The sequence below is a fragment of the Convolutriloba macropyga genome, chromosome 4 (genome assembly GCF_964194025.1).
Source record: "Convolutriloba macropyga chromosome 4, txConMacr16.3, whole genome shotgun sequence".
Taxonomy (NCBI): Eukaryota; Metazoa; Xenacoelomorpha; order Acoela; family Convolutidae; genus Convolutriloba; species Convolutriloba macropyga.
The window spans coordinates 38,884,198-38,905,946 of record NC_134471.1 but is presented as its reverse complement, the minus strand read 5'-3'; the positions used below and the strand labels follow the sequence as shown (position 1 = coordinate 38,905,946).

At 35.2% G+C, this 21,749-nt stretch overlaps 1 protein-coding gene across 1 annotated transcript in view; it reads right to left on the bottom strand.

The window, feature by feature from the left end:
* LOC142338424 (uncharacterized) overlaps positions 1–20,415 on the bottom strand; it is a 51,677-nt gene extending 31,262 nt beyond the window's left edge. The window contains exons 1-4 of the mRNA XM_075388182.1: positions 20,016–20,415; positions 17,035–17,179; positions 9,384–9,513; positions 6,500–6,605 (exon numbers count right to left, since the gene is read on the bottom strand). Of these exons, the coding sequence (XP_075244297.1) occupies positions 6,500–6,605; positions 9,384–9,513; positions 17,035–17,179; positions 20,016–20,346 (712 nt within the window). The 5' untranslated portion in view covers positions 20,347–20,415. The remainder of the gene's footprint in view (positions 1–6,499; positions 6,606–9,383; positions 9,514–17,034; positions 17,180–20,015) is intronic.
* Between the last annotated feature and the right edge of the window lie 1,334 nt (positions 20,416–21,749).

Below are 21,749 nucleotides of genomic sequence, written 5' to 3'. Positions count from 1 at the left end.
AAAGACATGAATAAAGGTGAAATTAATTGTTTTCAAAATGGAAAAGCATTTTTGAACTTCGCACACATTTGCTCTTTTTTGTCAACCTATTGACCAGTCGCACTGGGGACAGGTTCCATATATTTATTTATGAAGTATAGGTCAAATTGTTTTGTTTCGGTTTTTATCTGATGCGAGTTTGATTTTGTTATGATTATTTTTATTATAGACATCGAGTTTTGGTCGTAAATAATGTTTGTCGTTTGGTTTTTATTATTGTCCTTTCTATTAGTCCTATTATCAACAACTTTCATCGGCCCTCTAGCGTGGTATTATCGTATTTCATTTGTTGCTTATTGAAGGATGAGTATGTTTTTGAAAGTTTTCTATCTCTTCATCATTTGACAGCCAATTAAGTCAAAAATGTGGATGAGCGCGGTCGGAACCTTGTGCGAACGCACATTACCGAGCCTCCTTGTTAAAAATAGGGTCAAAGGTTCCTGGGGCTACAATATGCAAAATAACTTAATGCCAAATAACAATTTCGAACAGCAAAAGTTAAATTTTGCGCTAGAACAAACATACGCCGCAGATTGATGGAAAATTACCCGCATTGATTCCCATTACCCCGATTGAGGATGGAACAGGAATAAAAAATGAAATAACAGATTGTTTATTTACAACAATTTAAAAAACGTGTTTTCACTGGATTTGGTAATTATGCTTATTCGTACTTCTTAAAAAGAAACAGATATTAGTATGAATGCAAAAAAAGGCAATAGGGTCAACAGGTAAAGCTAAGACTAAACACTGGAAAAAACCGCCGTTGACATTGAAACAGTTGAGAAAACTGAAATAAAAACTTGACGACAATCTGAATTCATTTTCTAAGTGTCAAAAACTGTTCTAATTTGGTCTGCAGTTTCATAAGATCCCAAAATGATGTGATTTAAGCCTCTAAATTGGAGGACTATGAGCATAAATTAGCAGGACAATTAGCAGGACACTCTAAGGAACTTAGACTACTTAATACACACTAAACATTAGGTCCTACTGCCCGGGTTTTATTGGTTTAATCCGCATCGTTTAATTTTGCTTTTGAACGATTTCTTGTGGCCTTGAACGATTTCGCCAAAAATGGTAGAACGAATTAAGTGAAAACGAATTAAAGGTAAAACGAATTTAAAAACCTAGCCGGACAAGTCCTGAATTAAAATCCAGAGAATTGTAATAACTAATAACATGACGATTACAGTAACATCAAACTAAAACAGTCAACAAAGCCGATGACCCTATAAGCACAAAATAGAACAAAAAATTATAAAAACAGTTGAAAAATTTCTTTATCCAAGATTTAGTGTTTTGAGAATCACTAAACAGAAAAACACTTCATGAAAACATTGACTCTACGTATCGTTCGGAAGGGTACACAAAACATCAACCTCTTTGGAAGCAATGACAGACAGGGCAAAAAAGCAAAAACTGAAGAAATTAGCAAAAACCAGATTATCTTTAGAAGCCAAATGCGTCAAATAAACAGAAAACCATAACTACATGACAAAATCCTCAACCACAACATCTCATAAAAAGTCAAGGATCAGAAAACCTTTTAGCAGTTCTAATGTCTGAAAAAGTGACAACAAAACTACGAATGAAAACAAGATTCACAAATTCACTTAAACATTTCGAAAACAAACGTATCTAAGTAAAGAAAAAACATTATCTATAAGTTAAAGCGAAATTTACCAAAATTCAGCTACACTCGAAGGCCTAAAAGAATTGTTGTCTTGTGACTAAACGATTACACCACAAGAAAAACAACAAAACATGGAAGAGTAAAAAAAATCAATTTTCATTTTTTGAGAAATCAATTTTCATCTTAAGAGAAGACTTTATTAACAGACGCGATAAATTAGATAATTCGCTATTTTTTAATAGTATACTATGAAATCTGTCATTAATGAGATTAAGAAAAACAGCAATAAATTCAACAATTAATAAACGTTAACAATTCACCAAAACTTTTCGAAAAAAGTGCCTAAGTCGTAGAAAGCACTAGCTACAAACTTAATCATTTCGATTAAGTTAGGCATCCATGACTAGAAAGAAAACAAATTGAACTATAAAAACTCGCAAACTCAAAAATTTGATAAAAATTCTTAAAAACAATTAATATCAACGTCTTAGAAAGCATTGTCTTCAAAGTGAAACAAATGAATTGATTAAAATAGTCCCCATTAGCAAGCTTTAAGACCTGTACCTAATGAGATTCAATGAAAAGACAACAAAATGTAACAAACAAACACTCGCGAAGCTCAAAAAATCATTAAAAATTGCTAAGAAATAGTGTCGGAGTATACTAGACAAGAAAACCACTAGACAAGAACTGAAACCACTAATGGGACTCATTTTTGCCTCATCACAGCCAATGAGACGTTTTAATAATGATACTATGCGCTAAGACAACAGAAATACAATAAAAAGTAAATATTCACTTAATTATGACAACAAATAGTCATAAAAGCACTAGCTAGCGTTGATAAATTCAAGAAATTGCAAATGGACGAAGTTAGAACGCATATGGATCAAACTGTTAGCAACCAAGAGAAAAACGATCGCATCTTGACTAGTCCTGAACTACCTGGCTATTTGCCTCAATAAGAACAACACGTGTATTGTGAATACAAGCGTAGCGACAGAAAATTGATTAAACGCAAGCAAGATTCACAAAGTCACTAAAAGTTTCCAAATACAAGACGTCTCCATCTTTTAAAAAAATCAAAAGTTATTAACAGAAGCCAATAAAACAGAAAAATATATCGAATACTCAAAAATTTGAAAGCTTACATTACCTAGACTGAGAAACAAAAAGTAAAATAGGGGAAAACTAAAAGTTCACAAACTAGTATTTTTCAAAAAATGGAGATATAAGCCATCAGAAAAGACTTAAAACATTGACACGAATTAACATATGCCTTAAAAGAAGGCAAATTAGACATCTCATTAATGGGAGGAAATGACAACACACCTAGAAGAAAAACTAGGAGCAAAGTTCAAAAATTAACAAACACATGAAAAAAAGTGCTAAAGTCATAAGCACCATCAGCTATGAACTATAAAATTAAATAATTTCATTTAAATTCTTTCGAAACTGGTAAGACTCGACACTAAAGATATCACGTGACAAGTAAAAAAAATCAACAAATACGGGCGAAGCAAAAATTCATTAAGAATTTTTGAAACCTCGTAAACGAAGTTAAAAAACGAACTGCTATCAGAAAACCATAAATTCAAACCCAAAAATTCAGTAAAAGATCAAAAGAAGACAAAAACCATTAAGTTTTTCAAATTCAGGGCACGAAGTTTTTCAAATTGATTTTAAACGCCAATGAGTAGCGAATGGTTTTTGCCTGTTTTAAAGATTTATTGAATTTCTGAGTTTTACCCACCTAAGTATTGGTCTTTCTGTTTTTTTTAACTTTAATACTCCACTGTGATTAAAAACATCTATCATAATTGACTTCTCATTGAAAACAAAAAGCCTGAATATGATTTTTGTAGAAAAGCGCAATTTTTTAAAGTGCGAACTAATTTGATGTCAATTTGCAGTTGAACATACCCCTGTTTCATGGTGAGACGATACGGGAGCTAGTATCAATACCAATAAGCATTAGAGATGATAACTAAGACTTATAAGAACGAAGTTCGAGAAATGGGCATCTAAAACTGGGCTCTGAGTTTTTCCCGTTTCTATTTCTGATTTCTTTTTTGACACTCACTCTTTTCAATTTAAATTGCTTTTCTGCGCAACTGCAGTCTAAAACCACTTTGAGCAGAATGAGAGAAGAGTGAAACTAGCCTACAGAAGTCAAAAAGATTTCAAGCAAAATGTTGAACAAGCTGTGAATTAAGGTAAAGCAAAAAAATTTTCATTCGACAAAGTAAAAAACAAAGCACGACCAGTCCTAAAGTACAAATCAAAGAATTTCATTGACTAAACAAAAGACTAGACCTAGAACGGACTATGAGTGAATTGTGAAAACCATTTCTAAAAAAAATCAGAAAAAAAAACAGAAAATTAATGTCAAAATTCCACATGTGAACAAAAAATCCCCAGAGAAATGGAAATTTGGTTCAAAACAAAAATAGGCCTAGAGTGAACCATGAATGGATTGTGAAACGCATTCGGAAAAAAATTCGATCAAAAAAATCGAAAAAAAAGTAAAAATCAAAGTGGAACTGCCGCATGTGAACAAAAAACAACTAGCGAATTTTTGTTCAAACACCGTTTTCTTCTCACTCTATTTGAAAATTAGAGCGAATAAACTTCACGCCGCAACAGCACTCGCTTTTTCGCTCCACTTCCTGTTTCGGCGTTACCAAAATCCCTACTCCAATACACTCATGAAAATGTGTGAACAGAACTTCAAACATTGCCGGAAGAATTCCCGAAACGATTCAAAGGAGAAAACTACCAACCCTAACTAACAAAAAACTACTGAGTGACAATAACGGCTAACATAATGCTTATCCTACTAAATAACACAAATCACTTTAAAACAAGAAAATGAAAAAGAACAATAAGTATCTGACCAGAAAAGACAATAAAGCATATGATCAAAATTACACATTGATTTACAAGTTTTAAAAATCAACTTTTGGCGAAAACCCATGCGATACTTTTAGTTTTATTTCGTTGAATCGATGCAAATTGAGAGAAAAACCTAACAAAATTTTCAAGTAGAGAAAACGGCGGTAAGAGAAAAGAAATGAAGAGCAAAACAAAAAAAATTCTCTGTAAAAATGCAACAAAACTTAGCCACAAATTACGAATCAACTGCCATTATGCTGAATCCAAATCATTATTTTAAATAAAATATACTTTTTATTGTCAAGCCTCCAACAATCCAAAACATTGTCGATTTATAAAAGTAAAAGCGAAGAAAAAAAGAAGAAAGAGTTTGTAATATGTCATTGAAAAGTGCACTAAATAAATTTAAACAACAACTCTAGAAATTCGTATTGAAAACTAGAACATAAAAATAAGCAAAAAGCACACAATCCGAAGATTTCAGCAAAAATAAGCAAAACACGAAAATTCTCGGAAATCTTCATAAAAATTACTATTATCTTTACCAAAATTACTTATAACTGATATCAAAACCATCAAAATGCATCAAAAACAACTAATTTGATCTATAGGCATCCCCAAACGCTATAAACTTGAAGAACACAGAGGCCATTTAAAACCAACTGGAAACAAAATCTCAGAAAAAATTATGCATTTTTAATTTCACGGGAGCACATAGAGCCAAAAAACGTTTATTAGAGCAAATAGAGTATTGAAAAGCTTCCAAAACAATAGGCAAGTAAAACAGGCTAAGCAAAACAAGTAAAAGAAGTAAAACAGGCTAAGATAAGAAAAAACGAAAAACAGCAAAAAATTTAAAAAATAATTAAAAATCTCAGTTTATTGTCATTTCTTAACGAAAAAATCTTTTAATACCAATGATGAAACTGTAATCACTTGGTATCTAAAGTCTCCATTACTACTATGCGTCTATTCAAAGCCCATAAAAAGCACTATAATAAAAAAACTGCTAAAAATTGCGTGAATTCGCCTAAAATTCAGCAAAATAGCTGAAAAACCTGCACAATAGTATAAAATTCGTTTTAATGACCGGAAACCTACAAACCACTATTAAAACAACCCCAAAATTAGAATATCATAATCAAATTTCCAAACCAAAAAATAAACGAAAAAATGGTTTTAAAATGCCGCACGTGAACACAAAATTTCGCTCGCTTACAGACCTTATTTTTTTACACCTTAATTTTTCGCTCTCTCGAAAACAACGGAATGAACAAAAAACCACTCTCTTTTCGCTCCATTCTTCAATTTTGTTCAGGACCAAAACCACTCCAAAATTTTTCACGCCTTTCATTTCCTGCTTCAAAATTCACTCCAACTAAAGTGATTAAAAAAACTTCTCCAATACTCCTCTTCGAGTCGTAAAAAGACAGCACCCCAATACAATTGAAATTCTTTGAATTGTTTAAAAAAAATAGGAGCGCTATAATAGCCGGCTGAGAAGCTGAAGCGGCTATTAATTACTCGCTATTAAAATCGAGAAAAACTATTTTGGCTGCATTCCTAGTGTTCGTGTGGTCCCGCTAGCTTTCCAGCTTGCTCTCTCTCTCTCTCTCTCTCTCTCTCTCTCTTCTTCTGCTATTTCATTCAACCCATTCACGTGGTTCGAGGCAAAAACGTTCTCATTTCTAAGTTAAATTCTGAGTTATTTTGCAACGCTATGTTATATTGCAACGCTATGTTATTTTGCAACGCTTTATAGAGTCAGCCAACTGGATAGTAGAGTCGCAGTATTAACAACTGAATTGACGAACTTGCACTGCTCATATTTATCAACCATTCAAAATACACATCCCTGACCCTTACACATTCAAGATTACAAAATTTTAGACAATTTAATTGACATCAGGAGAATTTTTTAATGATTACCTTCAGGAAGAGTCCTCAAGGCATTTTGGCGTACGTTGAGACACCTCAGAGATGTCAGACCACATAACTCGTCAGGCAAAGTGGTGATCTCGTTATGGCTCAGATCCTACAACACAAATCAATTCTTCTATAATTCTAATATTCTCATACGTTAATATTGCAATTTTCTCATTATAGATAAGTCGTGTTTACACCTTCTCTCTTACATACCCGGCAGACTGCCGGAAAATAGCCGCTGTTGATTCCAGTAACCAAGATTGAGATTTCAAGAAGAGAAAAACTAATGAAAAACAAGTGATTTTTTTACAAACAATTTTAAAGTGCTAACTATTTTGATGTCATTTTGGAATTGAACATACTCCTGTTTCATAGTGAGACGATACGGGAGCTAGTAGCAATACCAATAAGCATTAGAGATGGTAACTAAGAACAAAGTTCGAGTAACGGGCATCCAAAATTGGGCTTTATCCCGTTTCTATTTCTGATTTCGTTTTTTTTATTCTGACTCTGTTCATTTCGAATTTTTTGCTGAGCAACTACTGTCTAAAAGCACTTTTAGCAGAATGAGAGACGAGTGAAGTTAGCCTAGAAAAGTCAAAAAGATTTCACGCAAAATGTTGAACAAGCTGTGAACTAAGGTAAGGCGAACAATTTTCATTCAACGAAGTAAAAACATAACAGGACAAGTCCTGACATAAAATTCAAAGAATTTTCTTTGACTAAACAAAAGAATAGACCTAGAACGGACTATGAGTGAATTGAGAAAATAAAAATAAGATTAAAAAAAATTTAAAAAAAAACAGAACATACCCGGCAGATTGCCGGAAAATAGCCGCCGTTGATTCCAATAAGCATGATTGGGATTGAAAGAATAGAAGATATCGAAAAAGATTTTTGTACAAAAACATTTTTTAAGTCCGATCTATTTTGATGGCATTTCGTAGTTGAACATTCTTCTGTTTCTTAGAGAGAGGCTACAGGGGCTACTATCAATACCAATAAGCATAAGAGATGGTAACTAAGACTTATAGGAACGACGTTCAAATAGCGGGCATCTAAAATTGGGCTTTTTGGGTTTATCCCGTTTCTATTTCTGACTTCAATTTTTTATTCTGACTCTGTTCATTTTGAATTGCTTTGCTGAGCAACTGATGTTCAAATTCACTTTTAGCAGAATCAGAGAAGAGATACTAGCCTAGAGAAGTCAAAAAGATTTCAAGCAAAATGCTGAAAAATCGGCAAAATGGTAAAGCGAAAAAAAGTTCGAAGAAGTTAAAAAAATAGGAGCGCTATAATAGCCGGCTGAGAAGATGACGGCGGCTTTTAAAAATCAAAAATAAAATACCGCATATGAACAAAAAACCACTACCGAGAAAGGGAGATTTGGTTCAGATAAAAAACTAGGCCTAGAGTGAACAATGAATGGATTGCGAAATCCATGAAAAAAACGGATCCAAAAAATCGAAAACATAGCTGGCAGATTGCCAGAAAATAGCCGCAATAGATTCGTAGATCGGCAGTCTAAAAAAAAACAGTAAAAGGACAGACCAAAAAAATTCGTCTTTTCTTTGAAGGCTGATCTGTTATATTTTGATTAAAAATCTGTATAAGTTATTGCTGCCTCTATTAGCTGATCTCAAATAACCTTCATTTAGAGTGACACACACCCATTTGACCTTATCTCTTTGAATTAAAGTAAATAAAAGTCAATTTCAGAGTGAGGAAGTCATTTTTGAGAGTGAGTTAAGTCAAGTATGACCAAAATTTTAATCGAGCGCATGAACAAAAAACTCGCTCCATTAAGAGCAAAAAATGACGTCACATGCAATTCAGTTAAAATTGCATGAACGAATGAACAAAAGTGGCTGTGACGTCATATGGTCCTAACAAAAATCATGACGACGAAATAAAAAAAAACCAAGAGAAGGCGAATAATAGCCCCAGCTATCGCTGTGCGGATATTAAAAAAAATAGTAAAAATCGAAGTGAAATTGCCGCATGTGAACACCATCGAGAAAGCGAATTTTTCTTCAAACACCGTTTTCTCACTCTACTTTAAAATGAGTGAAAAAATTTCACGCCGCAAGACCACTCGCTTTTTCGCTCCACTTCCTGTTTCGGCGTGACCAAAATCACTACTCCAATTTGACTTCAAAAATCATGAAAATGTGTGAACAGATCTTAAAAAATAAGACAGAGCTCCACTACAATTCAAATTCTTTGAATTGTAAAAAAATATGAGGTGTTTAATAGCCGGCTGAGAAGCTGAGGCGGCTATTAAACATAACCGTTTAACTTCTGCTCTCAAACGACCGGTTGGCTCCGTCAGTAGCTAACCACGGTTTAGTGAGGCTATAGCTTAATTGAAGGGGCATGAGGTGAGCGCAGCGGGGAGGGGGGTGTACCGGGGGTGGATGAAGGGGAGAGGGCCTGATGGGGGCGGGGCTGCTGTGCTGGGGGCGGTGGCGGAGGGGGGGGGGGGGGGGGGGGTGTGACGCGGGCAGGGCGGCAACGGTGGGAGGAGGTCTTTGGCTGAACGAGGTGCATGGGTAAGGATTGGGGGTGAAATGAGGGGGGGGGGGGTGTCAACTTCTAAGAACCGCACCATCATAAGTATAAGTCTCCAAAACAGTTTGAATCGCATACTTGGGAGACTAGTTAGCTGTGCAAAAAATGACCAACAGGACTAATATAATTGCTAAAAACTTCGTTTGAGAGCAATTAATCAGAGGTATTTTCAGAAATAGCCTTAGAAATATTTTCAGTAGTCATCTTTTTCTAAAATAGATTAGTCGAAACCTTCCTGAGAGAGATTGGGATAACTTTTACTGTCACTCACTTCCCGTCATTTAATGCTGATCAGAGAGCGTTAATGTAGTCTAACCAGTTTCTGCAGATTGACCAGTCTGTTGATGTGGGGCGAGACAGATGCTATCCGATTGCTCTTCATAGACAGAGTCTTCAGCCTAGTGACTCGTGCAAGTGACTCCGGAAACTCAGTCAATTGATTGCAACTAAACACAAAATAACATTTCAGCACATCAAACGTGCGGTTAGCGCAATCCAAATCTAGAATAAGACACTCGTGTCAGTCAATCTGCATGAATTATATTTCTCGGTTTTTACTTACGATTTCGAACTACCGACCTCACAGATGCATAAATAAACATAGCCGGCAAATTGCCGGAAAATAGCCACCATTGACCCGCTTGACGCACATTGGGATTGAAACAGAATAAGAGATAAAAATTGACAGAAGTGTCAGTGTTCTTATTTGGTGTGTAAAAAAAGTCAGAAGTCAGCTGTAAGTCAGCTGCATAGAAATTTCACAAATACATACACCTTTGAATCTTTTCTTCCTGAAGACAACTTATTAGTTTTTTTGCACTAATCAAAAGACATTCATTAGCTTAATTGGAATCGACTATTCGGCACTCTAATCTGGGACTTTTTTAGTATTCTTTATCTGGTGACACCAATCCAATATTTTCCAAATTAACAATTGTTTCACTTTCAGGTCTTTTTTAGGTCAAAGTTTTGAGTTGTTTTTTTCTTCTCACCGTTTTTTTCCAGAATGAGTCACTAGTGTATTATAACCAAGCCCAGTGTATCCAGCGACATTATGGAAGCGGCTGTTCTAGCGAAATGGAACAAAGATAAACTCATTCAAGAAATTCTAAAACTAAGAGAGAACAAAAGATCATCACTCGATACTAGTAACTTGCAACAGGATGAAATAACAGAACTAAAAAAAGACTTAGAAAAAAACAAGCAAGTAAATAGAGAACTCCAAACAGCTCTAGACAACAGCAAATCCCTATATGACCAAGCAAAGTCAGAAATTGTTTTTTTGAGAGGACAAAATGAGAAAATGTTGACAAAAATTATTGATGGAAACAAAGGCAAAGAAACTAAACAAGTTTATGCCAACAGACAGTTTTTTCCGAGGTTTGCACCACGATTTACTAAACTTCTTGTCATATCAGACAGCACGTATAAATTTGTTAAACAGGGTGATATAAGAAATGAAACTGCAATACACTCATACCCTTCGGCAACCATAACCATAAGTGATGTTAATAACATTATCGACTCATATTCGGCTGGAACAAAACCTGAAAGTCTTGTTTTTCATTTGGGACACAATGCAGTTGACCAAGGTACTGATGGAAAAAGGGAAGCTGAGCAAATGGGTGACTTAGTCAGTAAGTGTTTAACTAAATTCAAGCCCCAAAAGGTTGCTATATGCCAAATTCCACTAGTTAAAAATGGACTATACGGACGAGACTCGAACAACAGAGAAATTGATGCTTATAACCAGGAAATCAACAGCATAGCTGACCAAATTAGAGGCGAATTTCAGTGGTCAAATGTATACGTCCTCAATTATGGTCTTGAGGTAAACGATATCAGACAAGATGGTGTGCACCCAAACACATACGGAATTCAAAAAATAGTTACAACTTTGCAGAAAAATATGAAAAATATTGGCTACAACTGTTCATCAAACGATATATCATTGAGGCAAATGCGTCCTAAACAGGAAAATGGAAATTTTTTGGCATTCAAAAGGGGATGGAATAACTTCAATAGTCCGAATGAGTTCTGATACATTTGGGTGACTTAATTCTTAGTTCTTCAATAGAAACGTGGAATGTTTCTTCTGAAGAAAACATCAGTTTTGTTTGTGATTTTAATAATAGGCTTTGCTTGTAAAGGGGGGAAGTTGCTTTTTTCAAAAGTCACTGAAATCATACTAAAAAACCAAAATGTAATTTTTGTCAGATTTATTTTAATAATTTGTTTTCACTAGGTTTCGATTTCATCAATATTAGGTATTTATTATCCGTTATATCAATTATTCTGCAAAAAAGTGGAGATATTGAAACAAACCCTGGCCCAGCTCAATTAGAAAAATTGAAAACAATAGACCAGTGCTACAAAGAAAAGAAAAGAACAGACGATAATCTCAAGTTCTGGTACATGAATTGTAGAAGCCTAAATAATAAATACGAAAAGTTATCAAATTTTTTGAACACTCTCGACCTGCTGTCTTTCCTAGCTGTTACCGAAACATGGATTAAAGAGAACAATACTATTCCAAATTCTTTTTTGAGCAGCAGTCATCAATTTATTACCAGCCGAGATCATCATCGACTGAACTGGAAAGAGGGGGAGGTGTAGGCATATGGATACCCAAGAAGTTTTCAATCAAAATAAGAAATGACTTGAACACCATCAACCGGAGTTTTTTTGAATCACCATGGATAGGAGTAACTGAGCCTCTGAAAGAAAAACTGCTCATAAATGTGGCGAATTGTTCAAACGTAAACCTTTCAAAAATCTTCCTTGATGAAATGACATCAGAAATTTCAAATGTTTACTCTAGCACTGACAATCTAATCCTGTTTGGAGATTACACCATAAATATACTTAAAGAAACTGGGAAACAATTACTAAACAACTTCATTGCAGATAACGGGCTTCAGTATGTAAACGCAAAAGAAGCAACATGGACAAATGGAGAAAATTTTCTTTAATCGACCACTGCTTTATTTCTAAAAAACAAATCTCCGAAAAAAGATATAATAGAGTCAATACTTGAAAATAATCAATTCACTATTGTATATCAATCATCATTGAAATTAGAATGGAAGCAGCAAACGACAGAATATTTAATGCGAGATAAAAAGAGATACACTAGAAGTAAGTTTAACCGTGATATTGCTTTGCAAGACTGATCACTAATGTACAAAATCATTGGAGCAAATGAAATTTTTCATAAATTTATTGAAATTTTCGAAAACGTAGTAAATAGTCACGCACGCACCTTTGAAAAATATAGAAGTGAAAACAAAAAAGGAGCACAAAAAATGGCTATCAAAAGAACTGCGTAGTCTCATTCATTAATGAAAAGCATCGTGTATTCAATGAATGGGAAAATGATTCTAATCAAGAGCTCTTTAACAGTTACGAAGTACTTAGAAACAATGTTAATAGAAAATTGCGTAAAGCATCTGACGATTATACAAAACAATTTTTCGAGAACCTCCCAACTTCAATAGAACAATGGAAATTTATCAAGAACAAAAATAACACAAATAAACAGACAGAAAAAATTGCAAAGCTGAAAGAGGGCCATAACGTAATATCAGATGAAAAAAGCATTGCTAACTGTTTGAATAATTGTTTTGCCCGTCTTGGACTTTACAAGGGCGAAAAAATTGCTCCTAAGTTGCCTTCTTTTAATTTTAAGGTAAGTGAATTCAATTTCAGGCCGGTAACCAGAAGAGAACTATACAAAGTTATTGACAAACTACCAACACAAAAATCAGCTGGACCAGGGTATATACCATTTTGGGCATTGAAAGATTTACGGTTCGCTATTAATGAATGTATAAACGCAACCACATTCCCTGAAATTTTAAAAGAAGCCTATGTCACTCCCATCTATAAGAAAGGAGACAGGCATAACCCTGAAAACTATCAACCAATTTCGGTCACTCCAACGTTAGCAAAAATTTTTGAAAAACTTCTCTTGGAGCAAATGTCGGAAAATTTAGATATGACTAAAATAATTAACAAAAACCAATTTGGTTTCCAAAAACAAAAGTCGTGTCTTAATACAATAATTGCACTGACAGAGAAAATAAATCATTATGTTGAGGAAAAAGATATAGTCTTCACAATCTTTTTGGATTTAGCGAAAGCTTTTAACTCAATCTCCTTGGACATTTTTATTCAAAAAATTGAAAAATATGGTTTTGGAGAAAACGCAAGAGTCTTATTGAATTCGTTTCTAATTAACAGGAAACAGTGTGTTAGAAACGGAATAGTTGAATCCGACTGCACAATTTTAAATCATGGTGTTCCACAAGGTACTGTACTAGGACCACTAGTATTCATACTTTAAATGACTTCGGTGAGGAAATAGGGAAAAGTTCGAATGTATTACAATTTGCAGATGACACAGCAATTTTATGTCATGAAAAAAATGAACAGTGTTTAGAAGCAAAGGCTAAAAAAATATTGATGGAAACTGAACAATATATGAAACAAAACAAGTTAACTCTAAATGAAGGGAAAACAGAAAGAATGGTTTTCAAAAATGAAAAGTTACCAACTGTCAATTGCGTTGAATTTAATAGTCATTCATTAAAAACAACAGATGAATGCAGATACTTAGGTGTTATTCTTGACAAAGAGTTAACATACCAAAAAGAACTTAATATTGTGATCGGTAAAATGGCTTTAGCTATCAGATCAATTTATTTGGTACGCAATCAAATACCTTTAAAGGCTCGAATAAATCTCTTTAGATCACTTGTTTTATCGCATTTAGAATTTAGTGCAATATTTTTTCACAGTTTGCCGTCCTACTCAATTGACAGAATAAACAAACAAATTAGATGGGGCATAAAAGTTTGCTTTTTTCGAACAAAATATGACAGTGCTCATAAACTACTTCCCCGAAATAAAATACTTCCCGCAGAACTTCAAATAGCAAAAACTTCATAAAATAGACTTTTCGATATTGTCCAACAAACAAACATACAAGACCAAAAAAAATTCAAAATTGAGTCAAAATTCAATTATAAGAAACTTTGTTCGCAAATGGAATAAACTTCCAAGAGCTCTAAGAAAGGAAAAATCAAAGAAAAAATTTAAAAAAGAATTAAAGGAAGAGAAGTAAAAAAGACACGAACGAGTTCCAATCGACAAAAAAATTGAGGGCTTTAAAAGTTTATTTTTATAAAATAATTCAAGAGAACTAGAAACTGAATCTTAGTTTTTTATTATGATTATTATGTTTAGTTATTCAAGGGAAAGATGTAGTATGTTTGATTTATAATATTACAACATGTAACTTTAACTTTGGGGTTATTCGAATTTACATGTTTGAGATTTAAGAAAAAAATTCTGCATATTCGGTTAGATTCCAAAATTACTCTTAATTCAGCTGCTAAAATGAAGGCTACTAAGCATAATACCAACGCCAGCTGGCAATCGCTATATTCAACTTTGATAACCTAATGCACTATGACTTAATGACCGGGCTTTATCGGTTTATCCCGTTCTTTTGATTTCGACATTGCGCATTGACCATATTCACTGCATTACGTAATACATTACGTGAAAGAATTTCGTTCAATTGAAACAGTGAATGAAATACGTCAAGCGTGAAAATCGTGATTATTGCAAAACGAAAAACGTGATCAAAACGTAAAGAGAATAAACATAGCTGGCAGATTGCCAGAAAATAGCCGCAATAGATTCGTAGATCGGCAGGCTAAAAAAAACAGCAGTCCAAAAAGACAGAACAAAAAACTCGTCTTTTCATTGAAGGCTGATCTGTTATATTTTGATTAAAAATCTGTACATGTTATTGCTGCCTCTATTAGCTGGTCTCAAATAACCTTCATTTAGAGTGACAAACACCCATTTTACCTTATCTCTTTCAATTAAAGTAAATAAAAGTCAAATTCAAAGTGAGGAAGTCATTTTTGAGAGTGAGGTAAGTCAAGTGTGACCAAAAATTTAATCACGCGCATGAACAAAAAAACTCGCTCCACTAAGAGCGAAAAATGACGTCACACATGCAATTCAGTTGAAATTGCATGAACGAATGAAAAATAAGTGGCTGTGACGTCATATGGTCGTAACGAAATAAAAAAAACCAAGAGAAGGCCAATAATAGCACCAGCTATCGCTGTGCGGCTATTAAAAAACATAACAGGACAACTCCTGACCCACAATTCAAAGGACTTTCATTGACTAAACAAAAAACTAGACCTAAATTGGACAATGAATGGAATTAGAATACCAAGGAAATGAAATTGAAAAAACAGTAAAAATCAGAGCCAAATTGCCGCATGTGAACAAAACATCACAATCGAGAACGCGAATTTTCGTTAAAACGCAATTTTCCTGAGTTAGAGTGAACAAAAATAACGCCACAAAACCACTCGCTCTTTCGCTCCACTTCCTGTTTCGGTGTGACCAAAATCACCACTCCAATTTGACTTTAAGAATCATGAAAATGTGAACAGATCTTAAAAAAAGACAGCGCTCCAATACGATTCAAATTCTTTGAATCGTAAAAAATAGGAGCTCTTTAATAGCCGGCTGAGAATAACCGATTAACTTCGGGCGAACTGTTCTGAAACGGTTTTTTTGAGAATCTCAAACTTTTTTGAGACAAGTTTGAGTAATATGTCTTTCATGTTCGAGCAAATAAAAGAAAAATTTGAAATATATAATTGGCAAATATAATCATCAGTCAGAATTCAAAAAACAAACCAAGTAACGTCGGGAGAATTGCTCTCACGACAGGCGATCGGTTGTATTAGGTAGTAGCCAGCTAGCTGAGGCATAGGGATGCCAGCATTAGGGGGTGGGGTCAAGTGTGCGGGGTTAGGGATTGAAGGAGACGGGGAATGGAGGCCTGGATAAGTGTGGGGGGTGGCATACTTAAGTAGCCTAGTAAGGCTTAGGGCTGCATATGAGGTGCTGAGACACGAAGGCCTTCAGCTTTTCGAGGACATTTGTCCCATTTTGGAAGAGCGTTAGACAAAAAATACGTCGAGCAAAAAATCACACAGAAGAGCATAGCCGGTAGAATATCGAAAATGACTCGGGGAGTCGTTCAATAAAATCTGTTAACTATTCTTACCTAAATCAGAAATATCAAAGAAAAAGGAGAGATTAAATAGTTGCGGGGACTAGGTGGGAGGGACTTTTATTGAATGAAACAATCTCAAAATGACCTTTTGACCTTGAGTAATACCAGCAGTTCTTTGGATGCTAAACCACTGCCAAAGTCGTTCGAAAACAGAACTCAACGTTCTGAAACAAGTCAAATGTTCAAAAATAAAGAATTCAAAATTCAAGTCATGAATGAAGTTGCTTCAGCTTAAAAAAATCATGTAGAATACCGGTTGCCAATACTCCCCCTCTAGTCGCTAAAAAGATCGCAGGGCTATAATAATCGCTACATACTTCGTCCGAGAGCAATTACTCAGCCGAAATTTGACCAAAGTTGAGAGGAATTTCAATCTTGAACATCGTAAAACATAATTTTATTCCAAACACATTCATCTGCAGTTCGGTCATCTGCAGGTAAAAATGCCACCAAAATGTTCATTTTTGTCAGGACAACCCAGACCAGAAAAAAAAATCTTCGGTTTAAGGCTGTCGGAACTTCAATTACAGTCAAAGATATTCATCTGAACGATTCAAAACTAACATAAGTGGGATAGCTGCGATTCAAAACTAACTGAACAAAAGTGGGATAGCTGCCTTTCTTCCCAGCAACCTAGGTATATTTTCAAAAAGTTGAAACCTGCATAATTGTTCTCTTCACGAAAAAAAAATGGCAAACAGTTCCATAGTTCAGCATCATTGTAGCTGATCCCTCTTCAAGGATACAATTCAAACAGCAAAGGGTACAAGTTAAACACCAATTTTCACACACATTTCAAAAATAATTAAAACAAAAAATAACTTATTTTCGGTAGCGTTAACTGTGTACTGACCTTAGGTTGAGGAACTGCAGGTGGACCAGGTTGGCTATATGGGGAGAGATACATCTGATTGTGTTCTTCTCACAATTCAGTCCAATCAGTGACATAAGCTTGCACAACCCATCGCCCAACTCAATCAGACAGTTCCTTGATATGTCTAAACAATCAATTCAACTATTATTAAAATCAATAAAACATTGAGTGTGCTTCCGAGAACGAGAAAACAAGACTCTTAACATAGCTCAGAGCTGCACGAAACGATTGACAATTTGAGTAATAGTGTCTTTTATAGAGACTTGATTAATATTTTTTTGACTTTACAAACGTAGTCGGCAGATTGTCAGCGAAATAGACTGTGAGACCCCAGATGAGAGGAGTCCACTGGTAGAAAAGGCAAAAACTGCACAGAGACAAACTATCATTTTGTATTCAAATGTTAAACCGTATTGCAGTCCCAGCCCTATGATAATCAGATTGGGTGATTTCTATTAAAAGTACAAGAGCGTATTGCCCCAATTTCAAATCAAAAAGAAGCGCAAAAGTCACTTTCTAAGTGATGTAGATTATGCGTGATCAAAAACCTTCACACGATTGAACTATAAACTTCAACAGAATGCAGTAACTAATGACATCGGGAGCACAAATTCAGCTGTTTAGTGGTACCCACTCATAAAATCTTTGACTTCTGGAAACCAAAAAATCTAGGAAGACGAACAAATTAGAAGCAGCTGTATATGCCCTACTATACAATTCAAAGACATGAATAAAACCTGAACAAAACCGACTAATGTCCGGCGAATTTCACTCAAAAAGACTGTCAACGAGTTCGCTTCGTCGGAAGCTACCTACGGTTTAGAGAGGCCAGCTTTAGCTTAATTGAAGGGGCGTAGGGTGAGAGCGTTGGGGGATAGTGGGGTCGAACGCGCTGAGTTACGGGTGGAAGGATGAGCAGAGTTGGGGATTGGATTGAGTGGGGGGAGGAGGATGAGCAGGAGGGGAGGGGGAGTCAAACTCTGAAAACCGCCCTTCACACTATGAACTTATGTTCCATAAACTTTTTGGCGAATCGCATACTTGAGTACAGTGGGCCGAAAGGCTATAAGAGGACTTTGGCCAAGTGAAAAATCGCATAGAAGAGACTACAGGATTCATATAATAACTATAAACTTTGTTTGAGAGCAACTAAAAACCCTTGAAATGACCACTACACCAATTGAACATTACGAGACAAGCCGAAAGGCCATTTTCAAAAATTTTGAAATACATAAAAAATAGCAGATTTAAATTGCAGATGCTTTGGTCCTAAGGGTTCCCTAAAACAGATGTCCAAAACGCGAAAACTTAATAGAAATCTTGAGTCATTTCTAAGAGAAGAGCAGATGGCAGGGAAAAACAAGAAATGTCAAAACACTTACAAAAATACTTAAGATTAGCTCAAATGCTGACATTGATGTCTTTAAAATGAAGGTCTAAGCCAGAACCCAGAAGCAACCAAAAGCTTATTGGCCATTCAAAAATATGAACTTTTTTAGAACTGACAAACTTATTGCTAATGTATTTTTGATTTAAAATAAAAAAAGAATTACCTAAAAGTTACAACATTTCCGGAAGATAAGGTCTTCAAAAGCATTTTCGTGCTACAAACGCCTTCCCAAAAGGGAGAAACAAACGGGACTCTAATGCCAAGTTACCGCCGTTGGTCATTACCTTTTCCCCGCTTTGAAAAGCAAAAAAACCATAGAAAAAATTATCAACTGATCTTACAAAAAACATAGAACCAATACAATCCAAACAATTTGAGTTCTAAAACCATAGCAGAACAAGTCCTGAATTACAATTCCTGAATACAAAAACTTTTATTAACCGAACCAAAATAGTCCTCAAATGCATTTTCGTGCTACAAACGCCAGTCCAAACAAAAATAGGTCGAAAAACATAACCGACTAACGTCGAGCGAATTGGTCTCAAACAACCGGCGAGCGGTTCGCTTCGTCAGTAGCTAGGCACGGTTTAGTGAGGCTAGCTTTAGCTGAATTGAAGGGCGTAAGTGAGCGCAGGGGGGTGCACCGGGGGGCTGATGGGGGTGGCAACAGGGAGGGGGGTCAATCTCTAAGAACCAACCTTCTGTGAATCGCATGCTTGAAGACTAGTGAGCTGAAAGGCTCTAAGAGCACTTAATGCCCGCTGGGCGCTACCTGTTTATCCTGTTTTTGAGGACGAAAAGTCAAATACGTCAGAGGAAAAATTGGTCAAGCAAAATATCGCATAAAAAAAGACCCACAGGACTAATATGATTGCTACAAACTTCGTTTGCGAGCAATTAACAAGGGACTCTAATGCAACTTAAGGTCCCTGATTATTGCCTTTTTGATATACATAAAACCACAGAAAAATTGTGAACCAATCTTACAAAGAAGACCACCAATACAATCGAAATTATTTGGATTCTAAAAGCAAAGCAGGACAAGTACTGAATTACAATTCAAAGAACTTTCGTTGACAGAACCACAAATAGGTCGTCTGAAAAAAGAAGATCTGATATAAATTTTAACTTCTGAAAATGACAAGAGATGGACCTTGAAAACTACTCCGGAAAAAAATTGTAAAAACAGTGCATATTTTTGCTCAAACTCTCTTTTCTATAGCTAATTTAAAATTAGAAGGAAAAAAGGGTGCAATTAAAGAACTCACTGTTCGCTCCACTTCTTGTTTCGATGTGAGCAAAATCACAATTCCTATTTGACTTCAGAATAATGAACATGTGTGAAAAAAGCCCCCTTTCCTCTGTAGTCGATCAGCTCGGGGCGGCAGTCAACATAAGCAAAAAGCAACATCTGCGAAATAAAAACTCAATATTTGGGTTTTGAGGAAAATACAATGCAAACAGACAGCATTCCAATACAAACTCTTTGAATTTTAAAAAACACGGAGACCAATAAAAGCCTCGCTATCACTTCGCGGCTTTTAATAATAATAACGGTGACGCAACTCACCTACAAATCGGGTGTCACTCAGCTTGTCAGTAGCAGCAAAGTTAACCTCATTTGGCACGCATGAAAGTGACCGGTTCGACAATGACAAAATAGACGAATCCTCAGCTTCCGAAATTCTCTTGTTGATAGAAACCACAACTACTGGTCCAGAAGTGGCACTAGTATGCGGCAAAACAACATAACTTTGGAACCCACCAACGGTATTCCCCGCTGGTGTTACACCTGTAGATCCAGAATTTGAGGAGTTCCCAAGAAGCCCCCCAGAGGAGTATTGTGCATTGTTTCGGAAGTCTGCCGATGGTCTTCGCAGCGGGTCATCTTGCGAAGACATCTCTGCCAGTTTCTAAGTTTCATTGAACCCTGACTCACACACACATTGTTATTATTTGACCATAATACATAACCTGAAATTGATCCAATATTTGGTCGCAAATACCAGTTCATTGATGAATGATTCTTTACAGAAGAATATTATAAGTAAAACCAAAGCCAATCTATTTGAATGCTTTGATCTGTTCCTTGCCCCCTTCAGCTGCGGCTTCTTTCTTTTACGCCCCCACCCCCTGCACAAGTGCTATTTTTACATAGTAATGTATTATATAACAACACAGTTTGCAACTGTGGGCATATATACACTTGGGATAGATCCGATTACATGTACATTGAAACAAGTAAAAGTTTTTCTTATTCCTGCAAGAGTTCGGCGCGAGCATAATAACAGATTAAACCGCAGCCAAAAAAGCGCTAATCCATCATTTAGTGATTGGTAATTGAACCTGATTTAAAGCATATCATTTTTCATCAATAAGGTGAGATTTTAGTTATAAAAAGTACAAATCTTTTTCGGATCTATTAGGTCCTGACCGGTAAAAATTTGCTCTCCCAGTTTGAAACATTTATTGTATAGCACGCTACTAAAAACAAAAAACGTGCAGCCTGTTGGGAGTAAACAATTTAGAGCAACTTATGTGTTCTGCATAGTGCACCACCAAAATTCCAAGGCATCTCTCACCCAGTACATCTCAATTCGGCTTTTCCCTGTATATCCTCTCCAGAAGTGGATAAAACAAGGAAACCAACCACCAGTAAAATTTGACCCTTTGTCCTAACGCTCATCGCGCATGTCGAATAGGGCCAAATTTTACTGCTTGTTGGTTTCCTTGTTTTATCCACTAATACATAAGTCTAACATTAAATTATGAAATGGCTTAATTCTAGAAAATAATAATAAGCTCGTTAGCAAATTCACCACTTTTTTTCGTTTTTTCACACTCTTATGTTAAATCTTTCAGCATATTCCTCGAATCTATCTTTGGTATGTGTATATCTATATCTATGTAAATAAATACATAATCTACACTTAAAATTTTTAAATCTAAATCCGCTGATGTGTTGATTTTCATTACACATAATACAAGTTATATATAGACTAGGATCATTATAATGTATATTCATTCATATGATTAATATAATCTCTATTCTTAACGTAACCCTTACAGATATAACATTCAAATAAACTATCTAAACATTTATCACAACAATTTCTCCATGATTTATCTTTACCTTGGACAAAAAGTCATGCCGTATCCAAATCAACTGAGACTTCTTAACATACTACCACTACCAATGTTCATGCAACTAAATGACATTCTACTTTTATCGAAATTGACAGAAGACGATAGCTTTTTACCAATGCTGAAACAAAATTCAGAAAAAGGGAGGACAAATGAATTA